The 20,009-nt window shown below is 40.1% G+C and overlaps 1 protein-coding gene across 1 annotated transcript in view; it reads right to left on the reverse strand.

The window, feature by feature from the left end:
- Positions 1–20,009, reverse strand: part of LOC125885939 (voltage-dependent T-type calcium channel subunit alpha-1I-like) — a 219,987-nt gene that overhangs the window by 59,593 nt on the left and 140,385 nt on the right. The window contains exons 22-27 of the mRNA XM_049571799.1: positions 17,909–18,034; positions 16,532–16,621; positions 12,585–12,777; positions 9,655–9,806; positions 5,467–5,576; positions 857–990 (exon numbers count right to left, since the gene is read on the reverse strand). Of these exons, the coding sequence (XP_049427756.1) occupies positions 857–990; positions 5,467–5,576; positions 9,655–9,806; positions 12,585–12,777; positions 16,532–16,621; positions 17,909–18,034 (805 nt within the window). The remainder of the gene's footprint in view (positions 1–856; positions 991–5,466; positions 5,577–9,654; positions 9,807–12,584; positions 12,778–16,531; positions 16,622–17,908; positions 18,035–20,009) is intronic.

Below are 20,009 nucleotides of genomic sequence, written 5' to 3' on the forward strand. Positions count from 1 at the left end.
CTTCTTTTTTAGCACGAACAATGAGTGAAAAGTGTGTAATGTTTGAGTTTTAATGAGCCTTGTCTCCACCTTAAAAATAAATTGGAAAAGGCTCACAGTCTCAAAATGCAAAAAATGACAACTGGAAAAAGGAATTAGTTTCACTTTAAAAAGAAGTGCGGTTGTTGTGGCCAATGGGTGTTTTTGCCTTCAGAGAAATGGGTAATTGGGTTTACACTAACTAAACACTGTTCAGTGTTTGCATACTGAGATGCTAACCAAATCTACCAAAACAAAAACAAGCAATAAACAATGTTCAAATCTAAATCTTTCCCTTGTCTTACGAAAGTAAGATTAGGATAATGATTTTTTTACAGCAGTGATGCCAGCAATGAACAGCGACTTGAAATTTATCTTTGTAAGTGAAAAAAAAATATCCCAACTAAATACCTCTGGTTGCTTCTACTTTGCCATTTTTGTGATGCCAGTCGAGCTCAACACTTTCTGAAATCATGTCTGTTAAACTGCTGCAAGGCTTTTAATGTGAATTATTTCTGCAGGAAGCATTGAGTTTGAATTGCTTAACACCAAAAGAGAAAATGGAAATGCAGAAGTAAGAGGAATTAATTAGTGAAAGAGAAAAGTATTTTTATCCAACACATTGTTGTAATCAGTGAAATTAGTGCGATGGAGATGCTCATTATTTCTAAATTATCAAAACAAGTAAATATAAAGGAAGTGTTGAGCTTGGATTAAAAGCAAACAGCATCAGCAGGTGATTAAAACGAGAGCAGAGCAGATGTGAGAACATGGGTGTGCAAACCATGTTTATATTTAAAATTCGTCTTTTTGTGTGTGTCCTTGTCTGTGAGAATACCTCTTGCTATCCTGAGTACCCTCATGATCCTGATGATGGTGGGGTTGATGGGAAGGGAGGCGTTGATCTCAATCTCCTCCAGGGTAATGCCCATTACTGACAGCAGAACAATTGCCAGGTCCAACTGGTTCCACCTACACAGACACAGACACAGACACAGACACAGACACACACACACACACACATTTCTATATTACAAACAGTGGACTATGACGCTACACTACCAAGTGTGGACGTCTATTTCTGGTCATTTTAGGAAAAAAGAATCTACTTTTAAAGGATTTTTCCCCACAATATTACTGCAAATGTGGTCACACAGACACACACACACACACACAATGATTTTTATATCTACCATAATCTGTGGAATTTGTTCATAGTAAAGGTACGACATGAAGAGACTGAGCATGAATTTGGAGTCTCACCTCTATATGTGGCTCAGCACTTCATGGCTGCACATATCAGGGTCTGTGTTATGTTAATTTTTTCAATGAATATTAATGTTCTACATCAACTTCATGCATAATTTGCACGATTCTTCCACAACTGAATTGGCAGAAGAATCTGTATCATCCCACCATTACCTGCAGGTCTGCTCCTTTGATGAATATTTATGTTAATACTCGAAGAACACCATAACACTATGCAAACCTTGCCACCTCTGAAACATCACTTCCTGTGTTTATTATCTTGTCTCTTGTCATGTCAAGGCTGAACAACAAGCTGTGTGTTGAAATGTTTGAACGTGATCTTGGCTGCTACCACTAATGTTGACAGTACATGACACAATGAATGATGTCACCTGGACCACAGGAAATTTCAAGAAGGCCAAGCAAGGTCTCTGCTCCACTTACATTGATTTAGTGAACAAGCCAAAAGGCGACACCAGGGTGACAAAATTTACAATTCAGCAGATGTCAATGGGCAAAGTTATGGATTGTTTTTAACATCAGATGCTTCAATACTTATGAATGAAGTCATTTATAATTGTGGTATATTAGAGTTTGAACATTGCAAAACTTTGGTGCAGCCCTTTAGAAAATACACTCCAGTGCTGTCTGACATTTGAGCGCAAACAAATCAATCTCCAATAACAATGATTTTGAGAGTCATGTCTCTGTTAGCCAATATTTTTTGCCTTGTCACATAGACAAATGCCAACACACCGACAAGAAATAAGAAGGCACTCTTCAGATGCAAGAAATAATTTCATTTATTACATATCCTAAAGGTGAGAGAAGAAGTTGTGCTGAAGATGGTCCTATGACTGAAACTTGTCTTTTACATTTTTTACACTTTGTCTGATTCTGGATATTTAAAAAATGGTTGTTTTTCCACATTTGTAGAGTGTCCTCATGTTCTTTGTTACACTGCGGACTGTTTTTCTATGTGATTGTTCTTTTCTCTATCAGCAGCTCACAGAGCTGTGCACAGGACACAATACTCATTTTAAAGTAAACTCAGATTTCACGTGGCCCAATGCCATATTATAAGCAACTGAGAAAAGTCAGAAAAATGTGTCCAGCTGTTAAAAACTTCCCTTGGTCAATTCCTCCTCTTAGTCAGGGATACTGGAATTGCTTTGCCCAGTGGCCACTTTTCCAAAATGACAAATGGCCAAATGTCAGTTAATAAACATTTATCAGTATATTTAATAAAAAGATTGCCTGTTATCAACTTTTTGATGTTTGTTGTCCTAACTTATCTCCACTGAAAAGGCAAATCTGTTTGCAGATGCCCTGCACAGGTCAGGTTTATGCATGGGAATTTCTAGGATTTGACATTTGAGAAACCTCCCCTGGCACTTTCTTTTATAAACAAGCTGTATTTTTGTGCAGCCACCACATTCAAACTACAAAAACCCTTGTTTGAACCTTTTTCTTTTTCACTGTGAATTAAAAATCGTTGACAAGCCACCTGGCACGCTATTGGACCTGTGGATATTAACTTAAGTATCCCTAGTGTAACCTCATGGTTAGCACGGACAGTAGTCTAAAAAGCAGCTACACTTACTTAATTACAGATTTTCCAGATATGGCAAAGTTTATTTAATATTTAACTTGATTTACTGCAAAATTGCTGCCTGGGGTATGTTCCTTCACAGTTAATGCGTCTTGTCCTAGATAATATCTTGGTTCCAGAGCAGCAGAACTGGCACACACCAGACAAACACACACACACAAAGGGTCGCCTAATAAAGGGGTCGCCTAATAAAGCCAGGGCTTTCCAAAAACATACAAGAGTGTAATGGCATGAAAGCACAAAGACATAGGAAGAGAAAGTAAAATTAAAATGAAGGATCGAAGGAATAATATGGCTAAAAATGCATCTGTTTGCATAAAGAGGAAGACACAGAGAGAGAGAAACAGTAAGACAGGCAAAGAGCATTTGAATAGCTCGGAAGAAACAATTTTGAAAAGAAGGGGGGCAAAAAAAACAAAAACAAAACAAAAGCAATTTCCTCCAGCACAGCCACAATTCTAAAAATGGATTGGAAGCAGCAATAATAAAATCTACATAGCAGGGTATCTCAAATAATATTCACTAACACAATCACAGCTGCTCCACAGGCCTGTGCACTTGGCAGAGAAAGGACCCCCTCACTGGATTGTAAAGGTGTTGGTTGTAGATATTGAAATCTATTAATATTCCAAGGAGTTTCTGCACTTGCACAGTCTCAATGTGAATCATTTAATAACTCATATAAACAAAGTAAAAACAGTGTTTATATGAGTTATTTTTAAAAATAGAAATAGGTAAACATTTAAGTCTGAGTAACAACATTACCACTTGTTGTCACTGTTATCAAAATGTTGGTGTAATCACTTACTTTAGTTGTACTTTAGCTATCAGAGATCCAAATGCCTTTATAAACACATTTGATTCATTATCCATCTATCCATCCATCCATTAATCCATCCATCCATACATCCGAGGACCCAACCCTCTCTTCTAATGTGTAGCCTTATATACTACTAATTTGACACAGAAAGTATGTTTTGAATGGATAAAGTTTTTTTTACCATCATAATGAGAAGAGTTACATAATGGTGATGTCGAATGCATCTGCAAAATGTGCACTGGCAGTGTCTTTTATTTGTTTTTAGACATTCACAGCAGCGAATACCTCAACATAACAATTGAAATCTGGCTAAAAGCACGAGACAGGAACTATTTATTCACAAAAACTATCGTCTCTCTTTATAAGTGTTTTTGTTGCCTTAATTTACAGACTAAAGCCAGAGATATACTTACATTTAACTATTTAACATGGTGGCTGCCTCGTTTATCCTGCATCTGTTTGGAGTGTTGATTGTGCACATCAGAAGTTAACGCAACGTGTCCTCAAGATACAATATGTACATGAACGGTAGGAAAAGTGTCGGGGAAATATGGTGATCTGACAGGGTTAGAAGGCACGTCAGCAATGACAACACTGGTGGGAAGTTTTGAAGACAAGCTGACAGACCAATTTCACCATTACCCACATCTGCACAATGTGTCACTGCTGCTGCACTGTCAAAACAGCTGGTTACAGATCACAACCATTTTAGAATGTCCAAGTTCTATACAGTCTCAGTTCTCTGGTGTGCGCTCTAGCGTAATCTTCTAGTAATATATCATCCTAATTGGACATCAAATCAACAAACTTCAGATTGTTCCAGATTTCCCCAATCAGGATGTCCTAACCTGCTCTGTGTGCTGCAAACAGGCTGAGCAACATGTTGCTTTAAAAAAAAAAAAAAAAGCTTGCCCTGACTTCACAAAGCTTTGCGTACCACCAACCTGTTTTCAGAACAACAGCAAGCTGCTGCTTGGGATTGATCAGGGCTGGATAGGCTCCCAAGTCTCGACATTTTTTACCACTCCATCCGACACAGTTTGCTTGCTCGTTACATGTTAGGAAGAGGTGTTACACGTGTAGAACAAAGGCAAGTATACGAACAATTCTGTTCATAACACAATCAGTTGTCGACACAAACAAGCACTTAAAAATTAAGTATAACCCTGGTCTCCAAATCTGAGTCCTGTGCTTTGTACCTCCACCATCCACCCAACCACTTCCCTAGAACTTACATATGGTAGAAAATGAACAGGCAATAGGGTTGAAAGAGTAATCTTTATATTCTACTGGCTGGATATTTACCTTTTGGGACACTGAAGGACTCAAGTTTTGCTGCTTGAATCTGTGATCTCAATATTTGATGAGAGTCGTAACATGCATCAAAAGCAAGAGCTCTGTCTTCAAAATAATCTTTTAGCACCAATCCAATCCTAAAGATTACTCATGCCATATTATGGGATTTATGGGTGTTGATGTTTAAGGCTACCCCTCGCTGCTATTCAGAGCTGCCAATTTGTGAAGTAGATCCTACATAGTTCAATGAATAATGCAAGAAAATACATCCCTGTAAGGAAAATATATGAACCCCTACTGTGGGATATTTAAGAATGTGGTATATACCATCATATGCCAGGATAAATTTGCAGGGATTGTCCCGGTAATGGCAAAGACACAGTAAATACTGACATAGATACAAGCAGCTTTATATACCTCACCAACACAAATGTATACAGTCTCAATACAGCTGGGGGTGTCCCCTCTGTACCTGTCCTTGAAGAAGCGTCGAAAGCCAAAGGCCACCAGTTTCAGAGTGGCCTCAATCACAAATGTGGAGGTGAAGAAGTAGTTGCAGTACTTCAGAGCAGTCTCCAGGGACTGAGGTAGAGAGAAACAAGGGTTGCAGAGGCACAGAGGTTAGAAAAAAACAGACATCAAGAGGATTAGACAGTGAACGTATGTCTCCATCTCTGATCTTAACAGTTATAAACTAGTAAATTATTCTGTTCTACCACAGTTCATAGCATAACCACGTCTTTGTTCTCTGCACGGTATTGTAAAGTGATTTGTTGTTTAACTTTTGTAATGTCAATAATAGAACCTTTGTATTACTGAAGAGATGAAGAGGGGAAACACAACCAGTAAGGATGTTCAGAGAATCTGTTCTGTCAGTGTGAGAAAAGTAGTTTGCCAATAAATTTCTTTTTATAGATGAGAGCTTAATTGAGACAGACAACTAAATTATGTCAGACTCTGGGGAGGAGCAGAGAACATTTTTTTCTACCACACTGGTATTAATGAGTCACACAAAAATGACTTGTAATGTGCAATGCATATAATCAAACCTTATTATTACAGTCATCGCAGCCAATTTAAGGAAGAACAAAAAATGAAACACTAAGCGTGGGATGTATGTTTATGCACAGTTGAGTACAGGCCTACTGTGGTCTATGGTCAGTTCAAGTTAGTACTGTAAGACGTTACTGTTTTTAGGTCATTTTCAAAGAAATCACATCCAGAAATTACTGCAATCTTATGACTATTTGATATCATTCATATCATTAGTCTGTCCAAAGACTATTATCAAGGCAAAGCTTTTCAATAATTGCAGTTACATGGTTAATAATTAGTCAATCTGAGGGAAATCATTCTGATTAGAGATCCTTTCTTAACTGTTAACATGGATGCCAAAACAATGATCTGTTAAGATGTGCGTTTAAATGCCCCAAAGCATGTAATCAGATTATAACTCATTTTACTTATACAGTGCTTTTTTTTTTTTATTTTTCCAACCTCACAGAGAAAACTCAACTCATTCGCTAAATTAAATATAGTGAAGCAGTAGTTCTGCCTGTTAATACAATTTAGAAGTCAGTCATGTACATGAAACTGGTTATCTTCTGTAGCTACAAATTAATTTACAGATATTCCTTAACGTTTCTTATGTCCAGCAACTCGACACTACAGCCTTTACCAACAATGTTTCATAAGGCAATGTATTCTCATAGAACAGTTTGTATATATATCCTACGAAAAATGCACGCACAACAATGCATGTGATATCCTACAGATTTGCACCCCATGAATGACGTTATGTCTTTAACGTACAGTTACGTTATTAATGTAAAGTTACAGAGGTTAGCTTTTAGTCTGTTAGTCACTGCCGTTGGTTATGTGATAGCAGTCTTTTAAAATACGTGGAATATGTACGAATTTGGGTCAAATACTTTTCGTTGGAAAACTTACAAAAATTTGGAAGAACAGCCTGCATAAGTCTACTGTTTCACACATCAGATATGTCATCTAATGTTACCCCCATGTGGGGCAAACATGCACAGAAATTATGTATTTATTCCAACCAGACAGAAACCATCAGATTAAACATTAACATGGTTAATACGTGCTAATTTTATCCTATTACACAGATTATCAAAGGTTTACACCGCCCTGCCTTCCGATCAGGCTGGATTACTGCAGTCTCTAATGATTGAGGTGGTTACATGACACGCTCTTATTCTGATTGGTCTGTTATTCTGATTATTGGTGGAATATTGTGGTCCATGTAAACACAGCTATTTTAGAGAGTCATATCTTTTAAACACATTCATAACCAGAATGTGTATTCATCTGAGGAGTTTTCATGTGCTAAGTTTCTGATGTTGTACAGTCTCAGTCGAGCTATATTTAACTAGTGTTACATTTTAGAAGTCACTGTTATTTGCTAGATGACAAGATTGACCACTCTAATGTCTACATGGTAAATCTGAAGCTACTGCCAGCAGCTGATTAGTTTAGCTTAGTTATGCTTGTAGCAAGGACAATTTGCCCATTTACATTTGGGTTTTTGTAAGGATTAAAGATGTAATGTGTCAATTAGTGATCTTACAGGGTTTTTTTTACATCTGGACTGAGGATGTCAGTTTTGGTTAGTGTTGGCCTCAATAGCCCGATACCCATGAACTGTTAAGATAGCTGGTTAATTTTAAAGAAATAAATGCAAAACAATGTAAAATACAAGAGACCTTCCATGTTGGCCCGGCACTCCATTAAGTCATTGACCTTAAGCGCTGCACTTCAAAGCACTATCCATCAAGAGGTGGTGAAATGTTGTTATTGTTTCCTTTTACTGACTTTACTGTTTGCTTTGCCGGCAGACAGCTGACTAGCTGCATTAACATGCGAAAACATAGTGCCCACTGCCCACCTTCTGGTCTCCACTTGTTAGCTAACGCTAGCCTCTGCACTCAATCTGCTGCAGCTAGTAGTGCCGTTCATTTGGAGACCACCGTCGGTAACCGTGTTTTGGCATCAACATGTCCTATGATCAGGACAACACTACTGCTAAAACATGGTAGCCTCTCTTGGGTCCCCCCCGTTCCCACGTCACACCAGTGAGTAAGCAGCTCAATTTTGATTTGCACATCCCCTTTAGCATCATTGATAGCTTATTCTGTGGCAGAGATTTCTAAAGTTGAATGGGGAAAGACGTTTAAACACGGAGATCTGTAGAGTTTATTTAACACACTGGACACGGAATCTGACAAGCGTTTCCTTGTAGAGGTGTACTGCTACAAAGACAAAGCCCTGGCAAAGCTGCTCCGCAGACAAAAATAATCTTATTAGTTGACTTTCTCAAAATCCCCAATGTGTGAATTCAAAGAACAAGAGTATTTTAGAGCCCAAGCTTACTACCATACATTTGAATAGCCTTGTGAAGCTTGAAGCAACAGTGCCAACCTTTATAATAGGTTTTCAGCTACTCTACTGTTTTCACCGGGCTTCAGTCCAGTGTTATGTGGCAAAGGAACCTGCAGGTCTGTAGCCTCGCATGTGTGGGCATTTAGACGTCATTGGGAACTCAAATAGTTGTTGACTTGGAGTGTCAGAGTTGGTAAAAGCTTGTATGAACAGACTGAGAAGGTAAAGCTAACAGAAAATAATAAGCGGTGTAGGTTGTCTGTGTGCAGCCGGCCACATACGCTGCTAATATGTCATACCTCAGCTCAAGCAGATTTAAGTTTTGGTTCAACACTGAGACACAGTAGCCTCCAGACAAAACATGAGCGTACAGCGTACAGAGCGTCTTGCGGATGCAAAATTTGAGGAGAACTAATTATCATCTTAAAAATAAAGAATGGTTTCTCCTTCATTTTTAAATGGGCTCACTTAGAGTATTTTTTCTTCTATTTAAGAAGTTCCATTTCCATTTCTTTCATTTTTTTCCATTTCCTTCTGCAAAGGAAATAATAACTAATTGTGAAATAAGTTATAGATTATTCTATTTCAATACTACGCCCTGAAGGCATAATATTTAAATGTGTTCTGATGTTATTCAGCAGGACCAAATGAAAAATTTAATTTAACCCACGTTTTGCAGCCTGTAGTCTTAATAGCTTACTGCCATTGACGTGGATTTCATCAATCCAGGATGTAAAGAAAATGTTCTTCTTCTTCTTTTATTCTTACTTTTTGATTTACCATGTTATATCTGTTGGTACAGCTTTGCTGAGACATAAGCTCATGCAAAGCCTTAGACACATTTACCCAAGAGGACGATGAAGTATCAGAATCCGGATATAGCTGCACTGTTTACTGCTGTCAAACATTTACAGGCCTATTTTTTCTTTAAGTTTAACTCAAACTGGTTTCTTTTTCGTCCTCACGAGCATGTCACCCTCTGAGTAACGTTTTATATAACTGATACCCCAGTCTGCCAGATTGTTTGTATTCCAGCACGTGGATAAATGTTTTGGTTGTTGGCAGTTTTTGCTGCTGATTCAGAGCAGCAGGCTGGCAGTCTGCCTCTGGGAGTGCCCACTTTTTAAAAAAAAAAAAAAAAAAAAAATCCTGCCCAGATGGTACACCGCCACCCACTCAGGAGCCCTTAAACATGTCTGTCTCAGTCCAACACCCACACCCTGACTATTCCTCTATCCCCATCGGGAGATGTGTTCACCTGGGGCTGACTGTAGTGCTCCAGAGACATGGTGATGACATTGATACAGATGATAAAGGTGATGACCAGGTCCAGATAGTGACTGGTACACAGAGTGTGGATCGCCAGGCGGGCTTGGCCGTATGACGCATAATAGGGTAGCTTCTGGGCCTCTGGAGAGAGAAAAAGCGAAGAAGAAAGAAACAGAGAGAAGAACAACAAGGCAAGGAGGGATTTGGGTTGTTAGAAGGCAGTAAAAATATGATGGAAGGGATAGACAGATGGAAAAAAGGAGTTTAGATGTAAACAGGAGTAGATGAATGAGGAAATGAAAGCAAAGAATCAAGGAAGCAGCAGAGGAAAGACAGGAATGATATGGGAAAATGTGTATCCAGGAAGGAGGGGGATAGAGGTCAAGGGGGCGGAAAGCAAAAGAGAAACAGATATTTGGTTTGGAAGAGGAGGAGAGTGTGGAGAAAGCAAAACAAGGTGCAAGCAGAATGATTTATTTAATGATTTATCTTTTGCCAAAGGGGTGAAAAACAAGGGGCAGAGCAAATGGAGAAAAGGCGGAGAGGCAGATAAAACTGTGAGATAATATGAAGAGAAAAAGTTTGATAAATGTGAGAGGGAGGTTAAGGAGTTTTAAATGAGTTGAAATAATGACTCACTCAAAGTCATATCATTGAGGATGTGTAATATGAAAGATTATGAGTCTTGGACACATGCCATTTAGATTGAATTCAGGAAATAATACAGTCTTTCCAAAGCTTCAAGTCAAGTTTTACTTATTATTTTACATATTAATTAACTTGTGGAATCACATTTTAGTCCAAAGTGGCAAACACACATTTATGTGAGAAGAAATTAGTACTTCTATGAAGATATTTGTACTGTATACCGCTTGGATCTCTAGAAGAGGGGTTGTATGAGGTACTTATCCACAGTGTATTATATACAATAGATGTTGGTCGACACTACCCTAGTTTGGAGAAGCAGGCAGGTGTATCACCCCGGAAGTTAAGCAATGTACTTCTGCGCACAGGGGCAGCAGCAAACTGTATTTTAGCCATTTAAAAAATCAATATCAGTTGAAGTATATGTGATATGAAGAGCCTTTTCCAGGAGCTGAAGCCATTATAACACTCTGAAAAGCCAGACTCCAATGAGAAAAACAGTGATTTAACATCACTGAACACAGGGGCTGCTGGTTTACTGCTGCTTTGATCAGTTAGTTTATGCTATTGAGTGACTTTGCTGTTTAAAAGGGTTAGTCCAATGTTGCACAATAACACAATCAAGCTAACTGATTGTGGCAGTGGGCGACCAGCAGTGAAAATACTGTAATTATAGCATACAATTATGCCGGATTCCAGCACATTCTCAGTCCAACCTCGTCACATATCAACATTTGGTCGGATACGATGTGCAAGGTACCCTGGATGCGTTTGTTGTTGACATTCCAGGACGCCATGTTAAGTTCTGCCTGTTGCATTTTCTTCTTTCAAAATACACTTCTGTTTTCACAGGAAATGTACAGTTTGCATTGTCTCTTTAAAAATGAATGTACTACGTTGCTTGAATACTGCAAATTGCCGTTTATTTCCTTCAACAACAAACGCACACACACATAGTTGGGTTTAGGAAAAAACAACAGGCGCGACATTACAATCTTGCGGTAAGCAAACAGCAGCCTCCAGGGTGAAAGTCAGTGGTTGTTGGACCCATCCACCAACCCTCCCGCCTTAACTTAACTTTTCTTGTTGGCCTGCTGTGTCTCCCCATGACGCCGCTGGGCAATGTGTAACAATAACGGGGTCCAGCTGTGTATCACGCCTGCGTGAAAGGACTGCTTTTTTCGTTGGTGTCTGATGCCAGAAGCCACTGACCAAGCACTGGATTTCTACGAAGTTGGAGTGAGACCAGGTTGCAGATTCACACTGGAAGTGGAAGCACCATGAAGCGCACAGATTTGCTGCTTACTTGCTTTTGGTGCCCACGTTTTGGAATGGGCTGTTACACTATAGCCCCTTTTACACCGCCAGATTTTCAGCGAACGTTGGCCATTTTGCTGGCAAGCTGCGAGCGTTTAGACACACAGAGCCAGATTGGCGAGTTGATCCGAGGTGCCCAATTTTCCGCCTCGTAGGGTAGACATATTGGAGGAACCTATTTGGTTTAAACAGAACGAGGCGGCCTTCCGCAATGAGAGGGGCTGTTGATAACTTATAGGAGGAGCTGTTGATGACGCCGCACATGTGACCCACTGGCGGTGGATAAACAGGAAACAGCTGATAGCAGGAATTAGCGAGCAGCTAGTAGCAAGAGGGAAACACAAACCTGACAGACACTGTAAAGATGAGCAACTGGGGAGACAAGGAATTGTGCGCCCTCCTTGTCCTCACAAACGAAAAGGCCATTAATCGTCAAGTGACGGGGACGGTGAAGAACGGGCCGACTTATGAGAGAATCGCCGAAGGACTGACCAGCCGTGGCTTCCCTCCCACGTCACTGGTTACATCACACGCTGAGCTACTCCAACCTGGGGCCATGCCAACCCACATCTACTGTATGTACTACACTGATAAGAACTTGATACAACCCAACTTGAAAAGATCAAAACTGTACTTCTCTTCTCCACTTTTCCTCCACTGATTTATTGATCCCCTCTATTCCTTTTGCAAAAGGACTCCCATCCCTTCCATTTATCCATATTTCTGTTGACTCTTTCGTCCATCCTCCCATTCACCACCTCTTTCCTTCCTGCTTTCCCAACACTGCATTCCTTTTTTCCATTTCACCCCAATTTTTCCTCCAAATCCCTCTCTTCCTCTTTTCCCATGCATTTTTCATCCCTTCCTCCTGTACTTCAAAGCCTCTACTCCTCCCTCTACCAATTCTCCACCTCATTTTCTCCAGACATCATTCTCATTCCCCCCCTCCCTCCTTACTTCTCCTCTTCTTCTCCATTCGACGCTGGCGTTTCTCCTCCCGTCGCCTGGCCTCCTCCACCTCCTGGTGCTGGCGACACTTGTGGAAGTTCTCCACCACCACACCCACGAACATGTTGAGGACAAAGAAGCTGACGATCAGGAGGAAGGAGATGAAGTAGAGCAGCATCCATGGATTGTTGTTGGTCAAAGGCTGGAGGTGAAGAAGAGAGAATTGGAAGAGCAGAGTGGGGAAGGTAAAGAGAAGAACAAAGGAAAAGAGATAAGACAAGGGACTACTGGTATGGTAGATCGGTGAAGAGGAGTGACGAAAGGAAGCACTAGCAGTGTAGAATGTGCAAAGCAGAGAGGAGAAAGGGAGGTTATCAGGGCAAAAATATCGCCAGGAAAAGTAAAGAGCAGGGTAACTGTAAGTGAATGGATAATGAAGAGGAGATGAGGAAGAGGAAAGTATGAGGAAAAATGTAATTTATTGGAAAGAAGACGAAAAAGTAAAAAAAAAATCTGAGTGAGATGAAAAGAAGAAGAGTGGATGTGCAAAATGTAGAAGGCAGAGAGGATAGGAAACCCTGAAGGAGCCAGGATGGAGCTCAAGGTTGCAACAGCCCCCACTGGAGCCCTCCAAGCCAACAACAGCAGGTCTGTCTTAATCAATGGCACCCAGCACAGGGTGAACATGAAGAGGCAGAAGTTGTTTGAGTTAGTTATTTATATTAAATTTACACAGGTTGAATATTAGTAGACCACATTAGGAATTTATGTCTCCATGGATAAAGGCATATATACAGACTGTAGTGACAGTATATCAGGAAATGAGCAAAGACAGAGATGGGTAATGACCGGCAGTAAAGGTCCCAAGTTGAACTTTAACCGGGGATGTTGTGGTTCATGGCAGGTGCCTTAAACTCTGGGTAACAGGGCATCCCAACACAATATTCAATACATGGAAATGTGTCAAGTAATTTGATGGGAATATATGTCATACACATTGACTCATATCTATATCTGTAATAAAAAAATACTTCTCCCCCAAATAAACATTTTGTTTCAACCTAGTCTCACTCCGAAGTTGTTGAAATCTGACGTTTGGGCAGTGATATGCGGCGTCACACAGTGACGAAATAAACAGTCCTTTAACGTCAGCATGATAAGCCGCTGGTTGTCGTTATACTTTAACAGCGTTTGGCAGCGTCAGGAGGAAATGTGGCCGGACAAGGACTAAAGTTTTGAAAGTCTCTGTAGGACGGGTGGGAGTGGTGGTGGATGGGTCCAAAAAACACAGACTTTCACCCGGGGCAGCAGTGGCCGCATCCCATTAAGGGATCCCTCTGACTTTAATTCATCTATTTTTTCTTTATTTGGATCCTTTCTTCACCACAGGCATGCAAGAAAAACAAAGTTTACAAATTCAGCATAACACACAGTAAGTAACTGATATACAAATGGTCATTTAGGGGGTGGAGTATTTCTTTAAGGGTGCTTTCAGACCTAGAGTTGTCTTGCTTTGGTCTGAATCAGGGACTAATTTTGTTACAAAGTTGCATAATTGCCTAAAATTGGTTTGTGTTCTCACAGCAGCATTGAAAAGCATACTAGAACAAATGACTTGTGTGAGAAAGCTGCTCTTGATTGATCAGAATTTCCATGTGGGAAAAATCCAGGAAGTAAAGCAAACGTTGAAGAAGAGTACACTTGCAAGATAAATGTGACACTTTCTAATGTCACAATGGAGGGACAACTACGCAGGTTGATTTTAGCGCTGCTCATCGTGGACTATATTGCTGTCATTGTTCATTTTAGTCAAACCATACAGTTTGAAAACGAGGCGCGGCTCCAACTAGAAAACAATGTTTTGATGCATTGGATGTGCTGAATGTGCATATTAAGGCAGTACAGGAGGAGGTGCACATTAATAATCCTCCAGGACTGTAACATGCTCATGTTTAACCCAAACAATGTGTCATGTGACTGCAGTTGGTTCGGACCGAGGTCGGAACACCTTCTCACCACAAATGAACTGCACCAGAGTTCGTTTGTAACCTGACCACCTCTACAAGAAGGTCAGTTGTTTTGGTGCGCACCTAAGTGTGATTGCTGTGTTTACACCAAAATAACTGACCTTCCAAACAAACCACACTTAGGCGGCAAGTTCGGTTGAACTGAACCAAACAGGGCAGGAGTGAAAGCAATGAATTGAATGCACAGGTAAGCAGAATTTCCACTGTTTTGCTTGCTTCATATGTTTTGATATTGTACTCTAACACTAATTACTACTATGGGATGAGATGGCGGCTCAGTGGTAAGATCTGGTCCTTACTGTAAGGGATGAGTGGAGCTTGTACGTCCTTCCTTCGCCTACTTTGATTTCATCACACAATCCAAAGACACCATCACACTCACATTAAATTCACATCTTTTTCAGAAATGCTTTACAGTATTAGCACAGATACATAAATCCAGTCAGCTGCGGTGATAAGGAAACTACTATTTACTGTGCTGTCAGTAAATTGTCAGAAAAATTCTGGATTAGTTTATCACCACTACAAATTTGTCCAGTTTTGAGAAACATTTGAAATACTACTACAAGCCTCTCACGGTCTTCAAATTAACCGACCCAATCCACAGCCAGTATCGTCCAAAAATCCAGGAGCTGCCTCTGGAAAGAAAGGATGACAATGTAACCCAAGAAAAGGCAGAAAAGGGAGACAATGTGAAGAACAAATCAGGATGCTTGGATGGTGGAGGTAGTCATTGCAGGGAGTCATTACAAAACAAAGACCAAGTTCAGGTGCAATAAAACTGGAGATGAGAGTCAGATTTTCAATTTGGAAGTGCGTTGGGTGTTGAAAGCGCAGGGTGGAGTGCAAATAGGATTAGTCATTCAGAGCCATGTTGGACTGCAGCGAGGTTTTTCCCCGAGGCGGGGAAACTGAATCATCCAGAATAATGCCCTCTCTTTAATAGATTCCCTAATAGATTTTCAAATAAAATGAATTCTAAAGGGAATCTGTTCACTTTGAAGCCGCTTCAGAAGACTAATTTGCATCATGTCATCGTACTTTGACGTCATGTGGGTGAATGTGTGCATGATCTGTGAGGTTGAGGGGAAGTTTACTTAAATTTTGAACTTCTGTGAATCACTGCATTATACGTCAGGATGGCAAGACTATATTTTGCAACCTAAGAATCTCTGACAGCAATTTTTATCTTGGGTAAATTGGTGGAAATATTGGTTATGAGTTGTACTTTACCTTTCACATGAAAAGTGTCTGAAATATTCGTGTCAAGGATGAAAAAAAAAACCTGAGAGAAGTTTAATCCCTGGCTCTGCACAGCTGGCTAATTAGGATGTGAAGAGTGTGTCTGCGTCAAGTTGGTGGTTTTGAAAAATTATGGAAATTATTGGAGACACCCCCCCCCCAAACTGACGTTGGAAAGGTGAAGGGGGAGATGGTCTCTGAAGCTTTACAACTGACACGTAGTTCTGATGGAGTATAGTGGCAGTTTAAAGATGATGACATGCAGCAATGAACTGTATACTACTTGGCCATCCTGCTTTAACTCAACTTCAAGAATAAACTGAAGAGTGAGTATTTTTCTGCTGGAGCTAGTTGAGGTGTTTTGGTGATCTGATCAGGAAGCCTCCTTGTGGAGGCGTTGTGCGCTCATCCAACTGGGTGGAGATTCCGGCATGACCATAAGGCCAGATTTCATGTCCAATCTGGCCTAAAAAAGCGTGGGATTCCCTAGCAAGTGCTGAAGAAAGTGACTGGAGTCCTCGGCATGTGGGCTACTTTGCTTATTTTTTTGCTTTTGAGAGCAGGATCAGAGAAGTGGTGCGATATAGAAGAGTAGACTTTCTGTGTGTAGTGTTACTGTGTGTTGAGAGAAAGTGTAGTTAATTTGCACCACTGTTGTATGTGGCTGCAATTTGTTTCTGTTATTACCTGTTGGTCTATCCCCACTGCATCCAGTCCGTGGTACATGATGTTGACCCAGCCGTCTTTTGAGGCCAGCACAAACAGGGACATTAGAGCCTGGAGGAGACACACACACACAAACCCACAAAACTTTACTTAGCTCTAAACTGGTTGATGCTACTGATTATTATAAATGTGATGAAGTGCTTGCCATTAATATATGAAAATAACATAGTAACAATTTATAAATACACATTTCATTTTATGACTCAAAACGACTGAAAACTTTGAAGCTGAGCATTGATCTGCAGTATCAGTATCTCTCTTACTTTGTTAATTCATTACTTAAGCAATGAAGTTCTTTGTTTATTTCTTCCAAACAAGCTGCTAGATTCAAACCCTTCCTGTGTGCCGGAGAACTTTTACACTGCAGCCAGTGCAGCACAGCACAGCAGGCCAAGAAGCTGTCAGGGTGGTTTGAGTCCAGGGCAGGCTGTTAGATTAGCATTGATAAATCTGTTGCTTCAACTGCTGTCCGTGATGCTGATCAAAGGCTGGTTTGCAGGATGGGAGAGACGCCCTTCAGTTCAGTAATACAGGCGGCTGTTTTGACACACGCCACTCGGTGGCAGTGTATTTTGGCCTTACACAAATGGGGGGAGAGTGCGCAGCAGCTTGCGGATTGGCGCTGTAGCAACTAGACTTCAACCGGTGCAAAGTCTGACCCAAGACAGATTTTAACTACCTTTGCGGTCTGCCTGAGTAGAGTTTGTGTACCAGGGCCGTACCACAGACAGACCTGCCCATGAGCGTGCCTTCATGTGATATTAATCAGTAATACAATATACATGAGATAATTGACCTTTCGCTAACCGCACCCCTTTGTGATGGTCCGACAAGCTGTCGGAGTAAGCATGGAGCCCTGAAAATGAAGGAAATCTGAAACAGTTGCATTAGAGGCAATGGAGCACAGCTGTGTTGTTGTTGGACCCTGGGCTGAGCATCTGCATCTGTGGGTGGGACTTAGCGAAGGGTCAATTATTTCAGCTAGGAAAAAGTTTTTTGTTAGAATGCTGTTGTAGGACTTCACTCAAAACTGCTTTTTCCAGTGTCAAGAAAATGGCATTTTAAATTTCTTTATACATTAATAGTTGAAAACATTCCTTTTTAAGAATTGTAATACAAAAATCTTTTTCCGTAGATTTGTTGTTTTGTATTTGTTGCATGTCTTTTAGTAATTTCCCGTGCGCTACACAGTATAGGAGAAATTCTGTCTTATTGCGTATGCTCATTATTCTAATTTTTATGATATATATGTGCATCATTGTTTGCATTTCATCCATAATTAATACTTTCACAACAATCCAGATAGGTTGACAGGGATCTAGTTTCTCTCTTTTGTACCTGTCCAAGGTTGTCAAAGTTGTATTTGTGGTGAACCCATCGATAGTTGGCAGCCAGGCAGTCAGATTTGTTAGTGATGTTCTTCACGTCGAAACCCACACAGTAGTAGAACTTCCCTTTGAAGAGCTGTGAAGGAAAACACACACGGAGAAGGAAATGAGAGACACAGGCGCACAAAGATGCATTTCGATGAAGTCATGACAACGCTCGCGCTCGCCCACTTCTTTCATGCAGCTTTTGAAGTAATTTCATAATTAGTGTCTGTAACCAGTGTGTGGATGAAGCCTAAGTGGAGACTCCAAAAGCACTTGATATCAACAGTGTGCTTTTCCTCCCGAGAAAAGATGCTTTTAATTCTCAATCACACTGAACACTTCAAAGAGGGAAGTGAGTAAAATAATGCATAACAGCAGATGCAGAATGAATAATAACGTGAAACGATGTGGGGAAAAACAGGATGGGATTGACAACTGCATGCAAAAGGAAATGCACGATTGCACTGATGAAATAAAATTGAGAAAACCAAGTCAGTTGTACATTTGCAAAACTTATGAACTCACCGTAAACAGAATAGCTATAGCTGTAGAATACTAATGATATAGCCTGTTGTGCAGATGTTGTTAATACTGGAGCATTTATGACACATATCAGCTGTTTCTGACAGCACAGCAAAGGAGATTTATCATAGGAGAGATTTCAACTGTTTTTTTTTTTTTTTACTTTGTTGTGTGAAGATAAAATATGATCTATTAATTAATAGAGTATATAGTAGCCTGTTTCTATACTGTGCCTTGAGATTTTTTGTTGTTTAAATGTTAATGATGATATTTTAGGGTTAACCCATTCTGTATTCCTGGCCCCCATAAGCCATGTTCCACTGTATTTTGGCATTTTTATGATATTTCATATTTTTCTGAGACATTTTGATTAGCCACACTGTTCTCTAAATATTCTTGTGACAAAGTTTTTTGCTCAAAATTTAAACGGGAAGTTGATGTATCACTATAGTAGAAGCTGGGGTCATCCTCCAAGCTCATCGTGTCTCTTTGCTTCTGACTCGCCTAAAGGATAAACACCTTTATGAGCTAGCTCGTCAAATTATCTTGTATTTTGGTTACACTGACGACTTAACAACTGTGGACTGTTTGCAACTGAGCACCATCAATTTACGTCCACTAAAAGTGTGTGTTTTTGCCACCGACAGGCTCAGGATATTAGCAGTGATATCTTTTTTTGCTAACCAGGAACAGCCTTGAAATCGCCATCGCCAAACACACCAGACTCCATTTACATAGACAGTAATTCAAGTGTGTATAGAGCCAGTATGTTTTCATATTTAATTGTTCTATGGCTAAGTCCCGCCCTCAAACGCTATGAGCCAATCACAGTGCGTATAGCCATTCCCATACACTCAGACATTCTCTGCCTGGACGTCCATTGAAATGCATTACAGAAAGTCAGTTTTGTTTGGTTTTATGAGCTTTTTTCTGAGATTTGAATTTTAAAAATGGACAAACGGTGTGCATGGGGTACATGCAACTCCGTTACAAGGTATCCTGAGAGGCTGGGTGACGAGGTGTATTTTTTACCCTTTAAACCACATCTCAACCGAGAAAAGTGTCTCCTTTGGATAAAGCTGTGTGGTAACGTTAGACCACAACATCAACTCAACGTGAATAAGATTAACAATGATGCCTACATCTGTTCTAAGGTAAGTCAACATTGTGTTTGAGGCAACATATTGTCACTTTGCTGGAAAGAAATATAAAGTTATCTTTAACATCTCTAGCTAACGTTAGCTAAAGTTAGCCTAACGTTAGCTCCTAGCTGCATTGTTCATCATGTCACCTTGTTTGCTGGAAGTTCATTAGTCTATTTTGTTCTAGTTTTGTACTTTGGTGATCGTACATCATTGTTAGCTGTTGTCCAAAGGGCTCTAGTTAAGCTAACGTTAACTTCTGGAGCTTAGCTTCATTAACTTATCTGTAATCGCAGAGATAACAAAGGTTGGCAAACGTTATGCTGAATGATTGAGTGTAAATACTGTAGCACCAAACTAACGGAGAGACACTCTTGGTAAAGATGGTAAAAAGGCCGTTAT

This window comes from Epinephelus fuscoguttatus, linkage group LG3 (assembly GCF_011397635.1).
Source record: "Epinephelus fuscoguttatus linkage group LG3, E.fuscoguttatus.final_Chr_v1".
In the NCBI taxonomy this organism is placed as follows: domain Eukaryota; kingdom Metazoa; phylum Chordata; class Actinopteri; order Perciformes; family Serranidae; genus Epinephelus; species Epinephelus fuscoguttatus.